This window comes from Camellia sinensis, chromosome 14 (genome assembly GCF_055761805.1).
Source record: "Camellia sinensis isolate YWXY chromosome 14, ASM5576180v1, whole genome shotgun sequence".
NCBI classification, from domain to species: Eukaryota; Viridiplantae; Streptophyta; class Magnoliopsida; order Ericales; family Theaceae; genus Camellia; species Camellia sinensis.
This window is the reverse complement of record NC_138974.1, coordinates 93,688,521-93,707,780: the sequence shown is the minus strand read 5'-3', so window position 1 is coordinate 93,707,780 and position 19,260 is coordinate 93,688,521. Positions and strand designations below refer to the sequence as shown.

The 19,260-nt window shown below is 35.1% G+C and overlaps 2 protein-coding genes and 1 long non-coding RNA gene across 3 annotated transcripts; all 3 read left to right on the top strand.

Moving 5' to 3' along the window:
- The first annotated feature begins 2,184 nt into the window (after positions 1–2,184).
- Positions 2,185–5,947, top strand: LOC145807194 (uncharacterized). The gene is made up of 7 exons (XM_082905138.1): positions 2,185–2,214; positions 2,326–2,405; positions 2,912–3,132; positions 3,238–3,488; positions 3,588–3,815; positions 3,915–4,007; positions 5,834–5,947. The coding sequence occupies exons 1-7, from the start codon at positions 2,185–2,187 to the stop codon at positions 5,945–5,947; spliced, it is 1,017 nt and encodes a 338-aa protein (XP_082761264.1).
- Positions 5,948–11,629: 5,682 nt separating this feature from the next.
- Positions 11,630–14,657, top strand: LOC114310001 (uncharacterized). Its single transcript, XR_003645956.2, has 3 exons — positions 11,630–12,061; positions 12,286–12,334; positions 13,513–14,657. It is a non-coding gene; the product is annotated as an uncharacterized LOC114310001 (long non-coding RNA).
- Positions 14,658–16,690: 2,033 nt separating this feature from the next.
- On the top strand, positions 16,691–18,065 carry LOC145788714 (cyclin-B1-4-like). The gene is made up of 3 exons (XM_082906324.1): positions 16,691–16,917; positions 17,060–17,272; positions 17,505–18,065. The coding sequence occupies exons 1-3, from the start codon at positions 16,789–16,791 to the stop codon at positions 17,589–17,591; spliced, it is 429 nt and encodes a 142-aa protein (XP_082762450.1). The 5' UTR covers positions 16,691–16,788; the 3' UTR covers positions 17,592–18,065.
- The last annotated feature ends 1,195 nt before the right edge of the window (positions 18,066–19,260 follow it).

Here is a 19,260-nt window from a genome sequence, read left to right as displayed (position 1 = left end):
GGGTATTTTCTGTGGATGTTGCCTGCACCCAGATTGCTGAAAGCAGGAGACTCACTTGGTGACTACTCAATCGGAGGGCAGTCAGATCCCGAAGAAGATTAGATAGATAAATCACTCAAAAGAGATCATTAGAAAAATTACAATAATCACAGTAAGGCAAAACCAAATGACAGATTGTGTTGCAACTTTCAAAGACTTGTGACATACTGCTTTTCCATTGACCATAGCATTCTTGAAACTAAATGATCGACGACGAGATGGACATTTTATAGATTGAGTCACGCCATTATCCAAAACTTGACTGACTTCCTCCTTGGGTTTGTCATTGCTTTCATCCTGAATCGAGAAACTTCCATTCTTTATCCTCTCTGAAGCAATTGGCGAAAACCCCAGGAGAGCTTGTGCAGGTCCTCCATTACGAACTAACCAAGGACAAATAAGAGATGGCATAAGCACAATGGAGAAAACATGGTGTGCCCCTACTCTTGTTTCGTGGTCTGGGTGGGACATTGCTAAAAGTAACTGGTGAAATAGAGCATCAGGAAAGGCCTGAAGCAAGAAATTATGCCGCAGGGTTAGATGATTTTTATAAACTGAAAACATAGCAACATATTGCTATATGAGGAAATCGAATCTTGCCTTCTTGTTATATGAAACATTAGGAATGGAAGAAATAAGTTGTGCAGTCCGATAAACAGCGAATGTTGTTGCTTTAGATACAACAGCATTACTTGGGATGTTCTCTAGTGCCACAGCCATCATATCAAGAATGGGCCTAGCATCGCCAACCTGTTAACAACACAATTGACATTAAGTTAAAATCATGCACCAAATATGGCAGTTATATTACACCAGCTGGTATCATATTTTAACCTGTCCCTTCTCAAGTTTACTTATTTCAGTAATGTTAGACAGAAACCACCACAGGGAGTTTTGTGTTTATATTTGAACATTAGGGAGGCTATGCGCACATGAGCCAAACCACAAGAGGGTATAGTCAAAATTTCCTTTCTTTTTTCCTTGTGTTTCCGAAATATTTCTGTTTCAAAGTTGACTGAAACAGCACACCAAAACTAAATTTGATCCTTGCTCACGGGTTTACTTCTTAATAGTGGATTGTTGAGATTTTATGTGTTGTCTAAGTATGTTCAGAAAATTAAAAACAAAGGATAAATCTGATACAACTTAATCCTAAGGGGTGAAACTTCCCCACTTCCACATGAAAAAACCACACCAGGGCTAAAACTTTCCCCCACTACAACCAGACCCAGGTTCCACAGTTTTTTGTTACAACCTATTAATTCCATAACTTACCTCTTTCACTACCACAACTGATGAAATTACATAGAGATATGCATACAAGAATAGTCACGACAATTACCTAATTGCCTAGCACCTCTCCATTTCTCAGTTTCAAAAGGTATTACTTGACAAAATAAACAGGGCTTTTGGAATTTGACCATCAACAGAGTTCTTGCTAGTTAAATGAGTTGGAAAAACTCGTAAAGATTTTTCATGTACTAGACATGCACAATGAATGAGCAAAGTTGACCTATATAAGCATGGCTTGAAATTCCATAGGCTCCCAAAAATCAACTGCAGTTCAGAAGTAACGGAATTTGGAAATAGCATACACATAACGATCTTTAGGGTCTAATATTTCATAATCTGCCGAAGTTAGATTCCACTCTTCAAATTTGTAAAGTAGTCATTGAAGATGAAGCTTGAAACACATCTAAAAGCCATTTACAAACCTTATTTGCGAGAGATGACAACTCCAAGAAAATTCAGTTTATATAGTTGCTCGTGTAGCTTGAATGGTTATATTAATTTATTAATCGTTTAATTTCTTGTTCGTAGAATATGTGCCTTTCTTTAGACCTGCTATATCCTAATTTCTTGTCTACTGTTGATTTGTAGGACGATATCATATTTGAAGTGCTTTTGCAACTGTTTCACGTGTCCTTCGGTGCCAAGCAACAGTAAGCAACACATGCTAGAATAGTTTTAGTGGTTATTAAGAGTATTGGTTGCTAAGAAGTCTTTAATGAGTCTTTTTAGAGCTTGAATGTCGGGTCTGCCAAGACAGATGTGATGATATGCTTTATAATGTTTCAAACCTTTTCAACCCCATACACCTATTCCATCTTTTTCTTGCAGAGGCAAGTTCAATATTTATAGATAATGGGAACAACTAAGACTTCTTATCCCAATGTATATACTTTTATTTCGTTGATACAAAGAAAATGCCTTTATGTTCTATTCTTCACTTACCAGGCGAAGTTATTAAATAAAGTAATACAAGCACTCCTAACTTGTTTGCAGTTACACTATGATCATCAAGTGCTTCTTGATGACCTAATTTCAAAAGATACAGGAGTCGAAGCTGCTGAATATCTGTTGAGGTAGTTTAGTTACTTGAATTGTACTTTGATCTTTCCTCTGAAGTTGTGAATACTAGATTTTCATGAATCATATGCGTAAGAAAAACTGTTGCCTGCTTTAGATATGTTGAGAAGTGCAGGTTTTTTTAGAGCTTACTTTAGGTAGGCAATGTATTTTCTTTTTCAGTTTTTATTGGTTGGCGTAGTTGATGCAAACAAATGCAATGCATTGCAAGATAGTACCAGAGGATGGAACTTTGCCTGAGCTCTAGCTCATCCTTGTATCTGTATGAATTTGGGGGTGCTTTTAATGAACTTCTCAGTTTCGAAATTAGTTGAGTTAGTTCATGCCTTCAAAATTATTTTTTGTCCAAACTAACTAAAGTAGGCATATCATGGCATATTGGAAAATGGAAAATGGTGTTACTTGTGTTATTGTATAGTTCATGTATTATTTTTGTCTGCAATAATCAAGCGGACTTATTTTTGTCTAGTTCATGTATATAGTGTTACTTATGTTATTGCAGATTGGAAAATGGTTCCTGGCTTAAAGACTGGTTGGCTTCGGAAGAAGACACTCACGCAGCCAGAAACAGACTCGCCAGCTGCTATTCCTTTAGGATCACCCGTTGCTCCGTCTCCTGTTCTACCCGATCAAATGTGGGACCATCTCACCATGTCACTAGCCAACCAATGGTTGATTCTGATGAGACACAAGCCCCATCCGAAAAGCAGCCGAGTGGCGTAGGTAAGAATAAAGTGTATAAAATTTGTCAATTACATGTCATGCCATTGCCATTGTTTTTTTGTAGCCAAATTTTAGGCAATTTTCATGATGTTATGTTGTTAACAGGGACTTCGAAGCCCCTACGTGTACGTGGACCGACACTTGGCAAGGGCATACAAAAAATAATTAGAGCCAAAAAAGGGGAAAAATGTTATGTTCACATCGATCGTGAGTTGAATGCAATGACTGGCAAGTATGCCACTCCAGCAACTAATGAGTTAGGAATTCAAATTAGAACCTTGTGCCCTTTGAAAGATGTGAAGTCATGGCTGGATCTTGATGAGACTACAAAAGCTGCCGTCATCCAAGGAGTTCTTGTAACTAATATTACTTGTCCACAATATGTAATTGTATTATGTGAGTAATAAGAAAGACTAATATGTAATGATTACTATTTCAATTTGTTTTGCATGTAGGACAAGTTTCAAATTGGAGACGATTTCCACAATGACTTACAAGCACAGGAGATTGTGAATAAGAAGGCCTATGGGTTGTACAAAGATTGGAGGTACACCTTGAAGCAAGAGTTCGAATTGTTAGAAGGACTTCCACGTGATGAGATCTATGGTCATCCGCCCGTAGGGGTGAGTTTAGATAATTGGAAGCATTTGATCGATGTGGCATGGCAAGATGCATCTCACCAGGTAAAATAATAGACTAGATAGAGTAGATACATCTATGTGAAAATGTGCAATGCCTTAACATTGACAAAAAAATTGTTTATCTGCTTGACTTATTTTTAGAAACGGTCAAAAGCTGGCAAGAGTAATAGGAGTCAATTGCCGTACAATCATACCAATGGGTCTCGCTCATTTCCTATCGCGATGGCTGCTATGGTGAGTTCGATTTTTTTTAAACTTGAATCCATTATATGTTGTTTGGATATGAAAAATGTTATGTTCTGCTACACATATATATATATATATATGTTAAAATCTGTTAGCAAACATGTACTGTCTGCAAAAAATATGCCTGTCAAAAATCTGCCTACATGTTTGCATTCTAAATCTGCCTACACTATACTCTGTCTTTCTTTCGAAATCTGTCTCGCAAAATCTAAACTATACTCTGTTTACACTATAATACACTATAATACACAATCTGTCTACACTATAATACAGTATATATAAATCTGTCTACACTATAATACACAATCTGAACTATATATACTGCACTATACTACAAAATGTAAACTATACTCTAAAAATCTGTCTAAACTATAATACAGATTGTGTATAGTTCAGATTTATAAATCTGTGTACACTATACTACACTATAATACAGTATACACAATAGTTTTACTAAATCTGTCTACACTAATTCATACACAATCTGAACTATATATACTGCCCAAAATCTAAACTATACTCTGTTTTTCACTTAAGATCATTAGTCTTGCAGCTCTTTGTGTTTTAGATTTAAGTTAATTCATTCACAAAAAACAGATATTCCTGTACATACACCATGTTATAATACACATAATCTGACGTGATTATAAGTGGCTATGTGCGAAAATCTGTTGGACATAATCTGTTTGAGAAATTCTGTTTGATAATCTCTACTAACATAGCTCATATAAATCTGTTGGACATAATCTGTTTGAATTTAAAATCAATGAGGATTGGGTTAATTTGATTATGAGCTATGTTACTAATAGCCACTCCTCCATACTTTGGAATGGAGAAGTGATTAATGGTATCCATAATGAAAGGGGCGTAAGGGAAGGTGACCCAATCTCACCTTACCTTACCTCTTTGTACTCTATATGGAAAGACTCTCAAACATGATCACTTCCAAGGTTAAAGATCGCACTTGGAAGGGCATTAAAGCCTCTAGAAATAGTCCCCCACTTTCTCACTTGTTCTTTGCTGATGAACCCAACTGTGAAATTATCATGGATGTTCTCATTGAATTTTGTGATGTGTCTGGGCAGAAAGTCAACCATGCTAAATCTAAACTTTTTGCCTCTTCTAACCTTCCTAGACATAAAGCTATGACCATGGCAGTTTGAAAGTAGGATTCCCCTGATGTAAGATCTTGGTAAATACCTGGGATCCCTACTTCTCCATGAAAGAGTTAACAAGACCATGTTCAATGAGATCATAGAAAAGATGAAGACTAGACTCTCGGGGTGGAAAGCTAGAAATCTATCTCTTGCTGGCAGAACCACTCTCATTTTGTCTGTGACCTCAATTATTCCCAGTTCATTTGGTGTGTTGGGATAATGTGTGTAAAACAAAAGTTGAAGGGGGACTAGGTATTAGAAAAGTTAAAGATCACAGTGCATCCTTTCTCATTAAACTTGGATGGAAAATTTTTAGTGAGAAAGACAAACTTTGGTGCTAAGTACTACAGTGTAAATATCTTAAGAATAACACCATATTCAATTGGCCCATAAGGAAAAGATCATCTCATACTTAAGAATAACACCCAATCATTAGTCTAGTAACATAGCTCATATAAATCTGTTAATGATAATCTCTTTGAATTCGAACTAGAATAGTGCTGCCTCTATTTCCAAATCTGGCTGCAAATCTGTCTGAAAATCTGGCAGAAAATCTGTCTCCCAATCTGTCCAGCAATTTGTTTAACAATCTGTTCATGGAAATTTGTCTGTTTGGTGCATAAAGTGTCATTGATTTATACATTGATGTGTTAACAGGTAGCAAAAGATGGAGAGTTGGATTTCCCAAAGTTCTATGAGGACAGCCACACTTCAAAGAAAACGAATGACTGGATCCATCCAAAATGCCGTGAGCTGCATGTAAGTATGTGACAACGAAATATATGTATTCAATATTTTCTTGTACTTAGTACCTAATAATACATATATGTTGCCAAAGTTTTTTTCGTCTTATTTATTTGAAATGACAGCAAGAGATGGTCAATGTACAAGTGGCTGCCATCGAGTCGGGGACGCCATTGACACAAGAGGAGATTTCAAGACAAGTGCTTGGACAGAAGAAAACGTACTTGCTTGGATTTGGGAGTGGGCCACAACCGTCTACCATATTTGCAACACGAGCACACGATAAGGACATGGAGGCAATGCGAGCTGAGGTGGAGGCACTTCGTGAGGAGCGGCAAAAGGATCATGACGAGTTAATGAAAGAGCGAGAGGAGCGCGAGAGATGTTACAATGAGCTGTTGAAAGAACGAGAGGAGCGCATTCAATTATCCAATGAGATGTTGAAAGTGCGGGAGGAGGGACAAAAGGCAAGGGACGAGACAAATACAAAGGTCGAGCATCTCAATAACGTAGTCGCCAAACTGTCACAACTCTTGGGAATCTAAGTTGGGCATCCGACGTTTGGTTTTTGGTAAGAACAATTTCATTAATGTCACACTTACTTTGTTTAAATATGTTCGCTTGAAGAGTTGAAAATGTCATCAATTTTTGAGTTATTTGGGGTTAATGATTTCTTGTGTAGTTACTAGAATTTGGTATTGAGTTTTCTTAACAATGAACTTGTATTTAAAATATGTACTTGATTAAGATTAACTATAGTACAAACATGTTAAAAAAACATAGCGAATTTCAATCTTCGTTTAGAGTAACATGTAAAATTCAACAGTGGTATTTTGAATAGTAACTCGAATATGTGTTTAAAAGTAATGGTAACATTCCCGGTGACAAAAGTGACACGTTGGGACAGACGGTACGTAAATAGGACACATACGTTGGGAGTTAGAGTTGAAAAAGTCATAAACTTAGACGAAAAAAGGGGTTCGGGGGGCGAAAATGCGAAATAGCCCCCGAAACACTATTTTCTCATAACGGGAAGCTTCCCGGTGATAAATGTGACATGTAGGGACAGACGGTATGTAAATAGCACGCCTACGTTGGGAATTAGAGTTGAAAATGTTATAAACTTAGTCGAAAAAAGGGGTTCGGGGGGCGAAAATGCAAAGCATCCCCCAAAACACTGTTTTCTCATAACAGGAAGCTTCCCGGTGACAAAAGTGACACGTTGGGACAGACGGTACGTAAATAGCACGCCTACGTTGGGAATTAGAGTTGAAAATGTCATAAACTTAGTCGAAAATAGGGGTTCGGGGGCCAAAAACGCAAAGCAGCCCCCGAAATTTTATTTTCTGGTAACGGGAAGCTTCCCGGTGATAAATGTGACATGTAGGGACAGACGGTACATAAATAGGACACCTACTTTGGGAATTAGAGTTGAAAATGTCATAAACTTAGTCGAAAAAAGGGGTTCCGGGGGCGAAAATGCAAAGCATCCCCCAAAACACTATTTTCTCATAACGGGAAGCTTCCCGGTGATAAATGTGACATGTAGGGACAGATGGTACGTAAATAGCACGCCTACGTTGGGAATTAGAGTTGAAAATGTCATAAACTTAGTCGAAAAAAGGGGTTCGGGGGGCGAAAATGCAAAGCATCCCCCAAAACACTGTTTTCTCATAACGGGAAGCTTCCCGGTGATAAATGTGACATGTAGGGACAGACGGTACGTAAATAGCATGCCTACGTTGGGAATTAGAGTTCAAAATGTCATAAACTTAGTCGAAAATAGGGGTTCGAGGGGCGAAAATGCAAAGTAGCCCCCGAAATTTTATTTTCTGGTAACGAGAAGCTTCCCGGTGATAAATGTGACATCTACGGACAGACGGTACATAAATAGGACACCTACTTTGGGAATTAGAGTTGAAAATGTCATAAACTTTGTCGAAAAAAGGGGTTCGGGGGGCGAAAATGCAAAACAGCCCCCGAGCCACTGTTTTTCCGTAATAGGAAGCTTCTCGGTGATAAATGTGACATGTAGGTGTCCACAATACGTAAGTAGGACAAGAACTAAATGTGACGAATGATATATGACCTAGTCCTTTGGAAATTGGAACAAAGGATTTGTAAAGTTCAGCTAAGGTTTAGGCGCAATTGTGTATTTGATAAGTTTAACTATCACCACTACAAAATGTGCAACAGTTGAACAATAGATAGTTCATATACATAACATGGCCTCAAGATTTGGCTGATGGGAGGATAATTCCTCAGCAACAGAATAGGGAACTTAGGACTAAAGAAGCTAAGTATTGAAGGTACGTATCAAAATTAGATGGTGTAATGGAAGAATAGTTAAGCATAATCTTATATAGCTCGTCCCCATAAGCCTTTAAAGAACCCAAGGCATTACTCATTCACAAACAGAAGCATATCTACATCTATAAGCCCACTAATTAGTTTATTCTTTAAGGAAAGTGTTTCCAAAATTTCAATGAGTATATCGAGAAAATTAGAATCTTTTACGAAGAAAAAGACCATATTAATTTCCATCCGTGGAGGTCAGAAAAACACTGAACTAACGTAACTGGAAGCTTCGTGGAGGTCACAAAAGCATAACCATAGTGAGTTTTATGGATACCAGACAAACTGTAATGATGGGTTTTCTTACATTTTTATAACAAATAATTTTTGGATGAAATGGTAAGTACACCCAAAATTTTGGTAATTTCATAATACCTACACAATTTACTTTCACATTTAAGTACTAAAATTTACTTCGATAGATTTAGAGATAAAAAAGCTAAAACAAGAACTCATGATGGGTTCATGTTTGGATGTCTTGCATTAGTTAATAGATATCACTGTCGTTGTCTTTTAATGTTTGAAATTATTACGATATATATATGTCGTCCAGAAGTGCCATTACACGCACCGAACTAATGATTTTTTCCCCCTTTCTTGCAGATGTTTTTGGACATACAAATGTGGATATGTTTTTGTTGACAAGTACGGGAGGGCATTTTTTTCATATCTCTATCCGTATATATAGTGGTTTGTAAAAAAGTTTTTGTTGGTAGCAATTAACATAGCACGTGGTACATAATAGTTTTGTGGCAGTACATAATATAATTTTTGTGGTGGTACAAAAGTTGTAGGTGCACAATGACTTTGGTTATTCCAGTATTATGTATTGAATTAAATTAAATTAAATTATTGACGTGGGCTTAGACTTGGTTCTTATGAAATTTGTAATATATATATATATATATATATAATTGGATGTTCAATATTAATTTTTTGGATGTTCAATATTAATTTTTTGGATGGTTGGAACTGAAATGTGTGTAATTGTTGTTGAATGCTTCATAACATATTTACCGTTGATGGATATAGGAATGCTGATTAATAATGGATACAGGTGCACCAAATATTTTAATTAAAAAAAAAATGTGTAACGTATTTGGCCACCAAATATTTTGGTAGGTAAATATGTAATCAAATGTTTTGGTGACTAAGAATTTAGTAGCAAAAACATAACCCATTAATTTTTTGCGACCAAATAATTAGTAGCTAAAACAATTGAGAAAGAGATAAAGAAAGTATTCGCTACTAAATTTTTTAGTCACGGAAAAAATATGGTGTCATTTGGCTACTAAAATGTTTGGTGGCAAAAAATGAAGAAGTGAATGTGAGCAGGCTTTTGGCTACGAATCTTTTAGCGGGCAAAAGTAACAATGACAAAAATTAATTAGTCACTAAAAATATGTATTCTATTGGTGACAAAAATGTTTGGTCTATAATAGTTATTCTTAAATTATGGTAGCACTTTTAGTGACTAATACTTTAGTGGCAGAAACAGACCTTTTGCCGACTAAACTCAAAGTAGTAGCCAAATGTGCACTTTCGGCGACCAATTATTTAGTAGCTAAAAGTGAACCTTCCCCGACCACCACAGATTGGTAGCCAAAAAGTGTAATTCCGCGACCAATTATTTAGTGGCAGAAACATATATTTTGCCGACCAAAATCAAAGTCGTAGCCAAATGCTGATTATCGGCGACCAATTATTTTAGTAGGGGAAACGTACCTTTTACCGACTAAAGCTAATTTAGTAGCCAAATGTCTACACTTTCGGCGACCAAGAAGATTTTAGTCGCCAATACTATCGTCGACAGGGTAAAGGGGACGAGCTTAGCGACGAAAAGTTTTGGTCGCTAATTCATTTTGGCGACTAAATAAGTGACTTTTGGCGACCAATATTTTGGTAGTCAAAAGTGACATTTCTTGTAGTGTAAATGATTGACTTGGGGAAGAATTTTGGACGGGGGCATGGAATCTCATATTCTTATTTGGGAATTTAGACTTCCATTTTTTTTTTTTTTTTTTTTTTTGTGTATATTCAAAGACACTCGTTGAAAAGATGTTTGCCTTTTTGACTCTTCCTTTACATTATCTCCTGTCTTTTGAAGTATTATTATTTTGTTGATAAATATAAACAAACACATGATGTAATGACTGGAATAGTTTAATGAGAAAGAGATAGTTTTGAAATTTTATTAATGTTATTATAGATTTATTCTCTCTCTCGCTTTTCTATTGGTTGACCCTTGGCGAATGTTCTTGGTTGTGGTAAATTATCCAGGCGTTACATTAAATCAATTGTAACAAAATAATACTAAAATATTACTCTTCTTTTGTTTTGTTACAAAATTATTAATTAAAGTTATATAATCTAACTTATTTTTCATTTCATTTTTAGTAGATAATATTATTAATCCATTCAATCATTCAAATGTAAAACTGAAAATTTTCTTTTTTCAGTGGCAACTAATTGCAACCACTTACCAGTATAATCAGTAAAACTCTATGAACAATCTATTCAATTTAATAATAATAATTTATTACTTTCAAATAATTCACCATTTCAATTAGACTTTTCATTTAATTAAGAGTTAATAAAATATTTTATCTATACTATTATATAAAGTCAACACCAAATTTAATGTAAATGTCACATATCTTACTTTTTCAAAAATATCCACGAAAGTTATAAAACTGCTCATTTGGAAAAATTAATTTAAATTATTAAATTTTCAATTATTTATCTTCTTCATTTTTCAACATTGTCCATTTGCACATGGGCACTTGTCACTCATTAATATATATGACTTGAGTACTATTTGACATTCTCTATATTAGTACATTTAAAAAAAAAAAAATTTAAAAATTATATCACCTCTCTATTTTTATTTTATTTTTGTAAACAATAAAAAATATCTCAAACTATTTATTTATTTATTTATTAATAACAAAATTTAATAAATTTGAACGGCTGCCTTGCCTTCCGTCCCCTTAGAGCGGTTTTGATACTATGCAAAGTGACATCACATTTCCATTAAATAACTAAAACATTGAAATTTGATATCATCACCAACGTGGCTATTCTTGATTATCATTCAAAAAATTATTGGTTGGTCCAGGATATCATGAGATTATGCCTCTGACTAATTACAAATTATCATACTTTTTGATATTCTCCAATCACTCGTTCATTAATCACAATATATATGAAGCATTACGTAATATTACTCTTAAAACAACCAATAACTTCTCTTAGCATTCCTTGTGCAAGTTCATCACCCATCAAATTTTTTTTTTAGTACATCATAAATAAATCACCCGTCAATATCAAGTTCTTTAAGTAGAAAGGCGCAAACACTACTGGAATTTGGGGATTTAACGGCGTTTAATTAACGGCGTTTTATTAAACGTCAGCTTTTTTAAAAATTAACGGCGTTTTTTAAACGTCGCAATTGTTCTTAATTAAAACGGTACAGTTTTGTGACTAGAAGTCGTTTGAAAAGCGCCTCTGAATCCTGCCTCTCCTCAAACCCTATCCTGTCTCTCTAAACCTTTATTTTGATAACCCCATTTTGAGCACCGCCGTCTGCATATGAAGTTCGAATCTCTCCCTCACTCTCTTTCTCTCTCTTTCTCGCAGAGGATCGAATCAATACGAAGTTCTCTCTCTCGATTCGGTGATTCTTCTTCTTGAGCACAGAGCGATTGCGATTTTGAAGTTCGATTTTGAGCACCGTGATTTGGAACTCTTCTTCAGATCCGTGATCTTCGTCTTCTTCGATCAGAGGTTAGATGTTCTTCTGTGCTCTGTTTGGAACTCTTCTTCTTAAACGTTTCTTCAGCTCTGTGAATCTCTTCTTTTATGCTCTGTTTCCACTTTTTGCTTAAATCATTATCTTCTTCGTTTCTAGTTTTATTTATTGTTCTGCTCAAATCACTATTCGGTAAATTTTCGATTTTTGATTTGTTAAAGTACAATGTTGATTTGGTTGTTGATTTTTGTTTGTGCAGAGAAGGATCGAGAATTGGGGGAAGCCTTAGAGAGAAGGCAGTTGAAGAGGTTCTGTTCTATATGTATTCTCTCTTCTATGTAATTGCCATTCTATGTATTTTCTAATATAAATAAATGCTAGTCTCAATTCATCTAAATTGGTTAACTCTATATAACTTACTATTAGTCAGATTTGTGTTGTATATTTTTTTTGTTCTATGGAGCTCTATTGGGTTATGAATTCCAGTTTGGTTTAATCAGTTGACAGTAGTGATGACTGATATAGATATAGTGTAGGCAATTGAGCTATCTAGAAGTCTCATTATTGATTACTGATAAAATAATGATCAATTTGCTTCACAACTTTTGCTTCACAACTTTTGCTTCTAGTTTAGACTGTAATCAAATGCACGTCTTCTAAAAATATTTGCCAACAAAGTAAGAAGTAAAGAACTAATAGCATATTAGTGAGACTTCCTCATTAATAAGAGAAAAGTAAGTGTTATTTTCTCACATGTTAGTGGCTGAAAGCTGAAATAAATTGTTGGACCGGTTATATGGTGTCCAGGTGTCATATGCTATGATAGTATTATTAATCTAATGTCTAAATGATCATATATAAATAATTAAAAAAAAGAAGCATTTGTAGCAATCGCTTTTCTAGAGTTCATATTAGGCCTATTGAATTTCTTATTTCACTTATCTATCTTCATTTGAAACTAGTGGATGACATGTAAAGGGGCAGAACAGATGGATGAAGATTGGAAAGGGCTCCACTTGAAACTTGTAAACAAGATTTTATTGAATTACTATGTAAAATGTGATAGACCAACTAAGCTTTTGTAGGACAGCTAAGGCAGTTCATCTTTGATTGTTAAGGTATTTAGGCTTTGTGGTTTTGTTGAATCTTGTTGTTCTAGAAGATACCAAACATTTTTATGTTTTGTAGGATGATATGAAATGTGCAGAGGCATATGTGAAGTTCATGTGATAATTCTTGACTCTGAAGAACATGTCATCAATTAATAAACTATGTTCTTATGTGCATGCTTGTCTTGTGCTCTAGATTTCATTGTTAAGATAAATAAAATATGGGCTCACACTTCTTCCTGCACTTGATTTAGCAAATGCTTAGTTAATGAAATCTATTGTACTTCCTTTTGTTAAACTTGATCTAGATCTAAAGAAATTAGTTTTTATTTTTTTATTTCCAAGTTTAAAAACTCTTATTGATCACACATTGTCAGATCTGGATATTGGACTAGTGATAAGAGGGAATGGGTTGAACTATCAAGATCGGCCCCTTTATTGATCCTGTAGTTTGGGGCAAAACAGGTAAAGATTTTGACTACCACTTTGCTTTTATTTGTGTTCTCTTTATAGTGTTTTATCTAGATTTTTGTTATGTTTATACAAATATATTGTATTTTTTTTTCCATTAATGTTCTTCACAGTAATTGCTTTTGTTTTGATTGGAGTATAAGAGTCTTTAGTGAAGGTATGGTAAGTAAGATTCCTGACTTTGAGACTGTTAGGGATATCAGAGAGAAGCTTTGCTACATAAGGTTAGTGAATATCATCGTAGTTTGGTTTGCTTTTATGGAATTTGAGATTGTTCTATATTTCTCTCTGTTTTGCAACACCTCAAGAATTCATGTGTAGTACATTTTTATGACAATTAGATTCAATGGTCAGTGTCTAAGTCTAATTTGATGAAGATGTTATGCTATACTTAATTTTCTCAAATTTTGTCCATGAAGTTTTGAGATTATTAGTTTCAATTGTTGTCAATTGTGGATGCTAAAGACTTAATTTTTATGTGGTTTTCATGCCTTTTTTAGGTTATCCTTTTGAAAGCAATCTGTGATCTATACTGTTGCTTTCCACTTGACAGTGCAAAGGCACAATTTATTCATGTCGTAGATTGTGAGGAAATTTCTGTTTAACTATCCCATTTTGTATAGCTCAATTTTAATGTTGGGTCCAACATTCCTGAAATTTTATTGCCCGGCCTAACATTCCTAGTCAATTTGTAGAGCATTTCTACTTGATTTAATGCTGGGCCAAAATTTCTTCATTACTTTGACAGTGGAAGCACTGGAAGCAGTGGCAGCAATAGAAGCAGGTATTATAATCTTTTTCTTTCATTTGTTATGTTTATTGCGTATTCTCGAATTGATTGAATTTTTTTAAGCAGTGAAAATAATCTTGAATAAAATCCATGATTTTGATTGAATTATTCTGTAAGGTAAGCTTCAAGGGTTGTTTGTCCCAAAAACTGGGGCAAGTCTTAGCATCTCTAGACTCAAAGTTCCTATAAAAAATACAGTTAAACAATGTATATTTGGTGTAAAAGAATTTGGGTGTTGCAGATGTTTGAAGACCATAATAGGTAGACACAATTTCATGTTCTTTCTGTTCATGGACTTGATGACACTATTCGCTCTAAGCTTGAACATGAATTTGGAGCCTCCTCTGACTTGGGTTTCCACTTTCTCCATTTCCATCTTTCTGAGGAATTAGAGGGTGGTGGTGACTGGATATATCCACCTCCACCACCTCCTCCTCCTCCTCCATGTGTCCTTCAAATGAAGGTTGATCTTTCAACGGATAGGGATAGGGATAGGGATAGGGATAGGGATTCCATTCCACAGATAGAAAGTGGGGGGTTAAAGGATTCACTCCTGCTCCTGTCTACTACTGCTGCTGCTGCTGCAACCCCCACCAGAGAGGACTGCATTCCTTTCAACTTGGCTACCTCTTTCTTCTCTCTCATTTCTGGAATGAAATTAGGCCCCTTGGATGTCAATGTCAATGACGCTGAATTTGCTCCACAAAAGGACTTGAACTTCAAGCTGATCTCATAAATTTTGATACTACTGCTTTGATTGCTCTTATATCAGGAATCAGTAATGGCAGTACACAGAATATTCTGGCTAAATCCGAGAGCGAATTAAGGAAGCGCTCTAAGAGCAACTATGAGTTTGTGATTGCCCAGGTATATATTTTATATTTCAAGTGCATGCGCTGTGCCATCCACATCATAATCTTAAGCATTGTTCTGTGTTTATTGTATGCATTAGATTAGTTATCTTTTCTGCCAATTCTATGTGCAATGAACATCTAAAGCCAATCAAGAAGGTTTATTCTTTCCAATTTTGGCTACTTGTATTTCAAGCATCTCCTTGAATATAGCTAGCTATGAGACCTAGGATAGTTTTGAGTGGATATTTTTTTCCCCCTCCATGTTAGCATTGGAGACTATCATGAGCTAAATTTATATTAAAGAACTGGTAGTTTTGGGTCCAAAATATAAACATACCATCTGGTGGTGGAGTGTGATCATAGAAAGGGAAAACATTAGGCAGTCATCAGCCGATTGCTTTTGTCACTTGATTATGACTTAGTTTATGCCTAATCACATATACTGAGGTGGGTACAGTGTACACTACTAGTCAATTTTTTTTTTTTTGCAACTAAAGGCTGAGTGTGGATATATGATGACAGGAAACTCTCTCTCTCTCTCTCTCAGGATTTCTGCTAGTTCATTTTCTTTCAATTATGCCTTGATTTCTGATTCATTTCTAGTTCTTTCATCTTTGCTAATTTCTTCTTCTGTGTCGTTGCATTTTTATCGTACATCTGTTGTCTCTTTATCTTCAAGCTAGTTTTTTATCTTCAAGAAGAACTAACAAGGTAAAAGTACCAATATCACTAGTTTTTAATTTCTCACTTTTATAAATCTATTAAGACATGATGTGATTTGGTGTAGGAAATTAGTGAATAATTGTAGAAATTTGGACTGTTGACAGTCTTGTGCCTTGGCTTTTTTCCTTCTAAGATGCCTTTGCGTCATACTTTTAGATTTTGATTACTTTCTGTTTTCTTTTTTATTCCCTTTGTCTCGAGATATAAAAATCTGTAGTAAAAATAATTATATAAAATCAAACACAACATTCTAGTAAGAAAGTAAATATTTACATGACAAAAATGCAGCATGTTCTTTACAAAATAAGACAGTAACATCTCAAACACCTCTTGAAATATGAACCATGTGTATAGTTTGTGCCATTGGCATTACAAACATGAATCAATAGATCACTCAACACCAATAATGTATTATAACAGATTATTAACATATTATATTTCCTAGAGCTGAATAAAAAACATCTAGCAGATGAGGAGTTGGAGAGTAGAGCATTAGAGAACTGATTGGCCATGATAAGAGAAGTGTCACATGTACCAGGATTTTAATAATGCATAATTTAATTTTCTTTGGATAGTTTAGGGAAATGAAAAATATACACAAAATTAGTGTTGTACTATTATATATTAGCAAAGATGACATGCTTGACAACTGAACCAGTGCTTACCCCATTCCTCCATGTGGGACACCTTGGGATGCTGATGCCTAGGAGCTCTCGATTGAAAGGATTAATTGGTGCTGTCTGCCCATATTAAGCAAGTAGCAATTAAATCTAAAGAAAAGGTCCAACAAAAAATTGCATCAAACAAAATGATCTATGAATTTCGTCTGTTTTCATTTTTCAGACTTGAAAAAGCCTATTGCTGTCATTGCAAGAAAGTCGCGAGTTGGGTCTTCTAGGAATGAGGTCAAAACCTTGACTTCGATCCTCACTGCTCGAAGTAAGGTTGTTAGTGTGGACTTCTCTCAATTTTAATTTCATCATCAATTCTTTCCCCTCTGTACATACATTTTCTATTTGTATATGTATATTATTCCTTGTTACTTAGTAGACATTGATGCAGCAGATGTTGATAATGAATTGGCAGCCTGAAATCAATTCAAAGATGAGATCAATTCTCATAGACTGGTTGACAGAGGTTCACAGGATGTTTGAACTAATGCCTGAGACCCTTTACCTCACAATTAACATAGTTGATCGGTACCTTTCAATGAATGTTGTCCCAAGGAGGGAGCTTCAGTTGGTCGGCATTAGTTCAATGCTAATTGCTTGCAAGTATGAAGAAATTTGGGCACCAGAGGTAATTGGTGTTCTGTTTTCATCATTTAGAACCATGTCTGATCTAAAAATTGTTTGGTTTCACTGAAATTTGGGCACCAGATTTGATTATATTAAATCTGGAACAAGCAAGGAATATACATGTTCTTATTAATGGTGATTTATGTCTTCATGCTTTTGATAGAATTTATTGCTTTGTTCTAGATTTTCTTTAAAAAGATTATAATTTACAACTATTATTTATTTATCTGTAGGTCAAAAGGATAATTTTGCTGAGGGAAAGAGCTGATTCAAGATGTAAGAGGAATTTGCAGCTTTTTTTTTTTTTAGCTAACATCTAGTGTTCTTTGCGTCTTTTTATGAAAAAAAGAAAAAGAAAGTGAAGTATAGGTTCCTTGTTAGTGGAACTGTCGTTGATTGCATTGGTTATTATTGATATGGGAAATTTCCTAGGTCCTTATGCAACACTCATCTGGTAGTCATTGACTGAATGAAACGTACATCGATTACATTTTTTTTTCCCCTTCTTTTTTGCCCACAGTGGTCCTCATTTTGATTGGGTGTGTAAAACATTTAATTGAATGTAAAAGAAAGTGAAGTATAGGTTCCTTCTTTTTTTTTCCCCTTCTTTTTTGCCCACCTGGCTCTGATTTTCTTTGCAGGATGTGGATGAGAAACTTTTGTATATTCTACAGGAGAGAGAGAGAGAGAGAGATTTGTATTTTTTTTCAGCACTCAATTGAGAATTTGTATGTGTGGAGATCATATGATATGCTTGTTTTAATTGGTTTTGGGCATTTCTTGTGGATATGTATGTTGGGTGAATGGCAATGTTAAGTTGGGAGTCTTGCACCACTCACTTTTATGTACATTAATGTAATAGAAAGGCTTTTAAACATAGCAACTTTATATAAGTGTTATTTTTCAGTTTTATTACAGGGATTTTTTAGTTCAATTACATTAAAAAAAGTTTTTAAAAAAAACAAGGCTATCGCGGCGTTTCTAAAAAGGTCACTAAATATCACACCAAAGGCAGGATTTCTTTTAAAAGGAGATACGGCGGCGTTTTAAAACGTCGCTAAATAGCATGGTGACGTCATGCTAATGTTTAGTAGAACTTTTAGCGGCGTTTATAAAACGCCGCCTATAGTCATATAGCGACGTTTCTAAAGCGCCATAAAGTTATAGCGACAGCCGCGTCTTCGGCGTTTGGCGCCAAACGTCACAAAATGTTTTGACGGCGTTTTTAGGACCTATCGCGGCGTTTTTTAAACGCCGCTAAATCCTTGATTTGCAGCAGTGAAAGCATTTTCAAATGTGGTGTGGAAAAAAAAGCCTAGGATTGCCACAAAGTGTAAATGCCTTCATTGGATAGCATTTAACAGTTCAACCCTTTGACAAAATCAAAGAAAGGTATAATACGTTTAAGAAAAATAATATTTAGCTAGAAGATCTGTTGGCTACACATTTTGTATAGGCCAATTACAGTTTAACACGTGGCAGGATAAGGGTAATACGATAATACAATTCAAATCTTCAACATAATCACACACGTGACAGTTAGTATTGGTTATTGTGGATCTACATAGCATTGAATCAGCAGAGATGAGCAAGATGACATGACTTTAACGGTTACTCATATTTAAATTCAAAAATCAAGAGGGAAGCCTAACTGCAGATATGGCGTTGTGGAGCTAATTGTGAGGAAATATGATCAGCAATCATGGAGGGATGATTCGATGGTTAGAAGCTCATTTCGACGGTTATCATTGAGAAGTATAACTAGCAGAGAAGGTCTCAGAAAGGGGCACCAGACTCAAATAAAAAAAACCAGTTTTCTCTACTTTATTTTCCTTCTAGTTTTTACATTTCTTGCTCTTTACATTTCTGTACTTCAAATTCCTGCACTGCACTTCATTCATAGGAGTAGTTTCAAGTAGTTTGTTGCAGTAAACCTCTACGAGACTAATTTAGATCTTTGTAAGTCTTCCATTTTACTTAATGAAATAC

What these genes read in the sequence shown, in the direction of transcription:
- LOC145807194 (XM_082905138.1), top strand. Translation starts at nt 2,185, where the DNA reads ATGGGAACAACTAAGACTTCTTATCCCAAT. An exon ending in AAAGCAGCCGAGTGGCGTAG is followed by an intron (nt 3,133 to 3,237) that starts GTAAGAATAAAG and finishes TGTTGTTAACAG; the next exon opens with GGACTTCGAAGCCCCTACGT. An exon ending in GGCAAGATGCATCTCACCAG is followed by an intron (nt 3,816 to 3,914) that starts GTAAAATAATAG and finishes ACTTATTTTTAG; the next exon opens with AAACGGTCAAAAGCTGGCAA.
- LOC145788714 (XM_082906324.1), top strand. Translation starts at nt 16,789, where the DNA reads ATGAATTTCGTCTGTTTTCATTTTTCAGACTTGAAAAAGCCTATTGCT. An exon ending in TCCTCACTGCTCGAAGTAAG is followed by an intron (nt 16,918 to 17,059) that starts GTTGTTAGTGTG and finishes ATGAATTGGCAG; the next exon opens with CCTGAAATCAATTCAAAGAT. An exon ending in AAGAAATTTGGGCACCAGAG is followed by an intron (nt 17,273 to 17,504) that starts GTAATTGGTGTT and finishes ATTTATCTGTAG; the next exon opens with GTCAAAAGGATAATTTTGCT.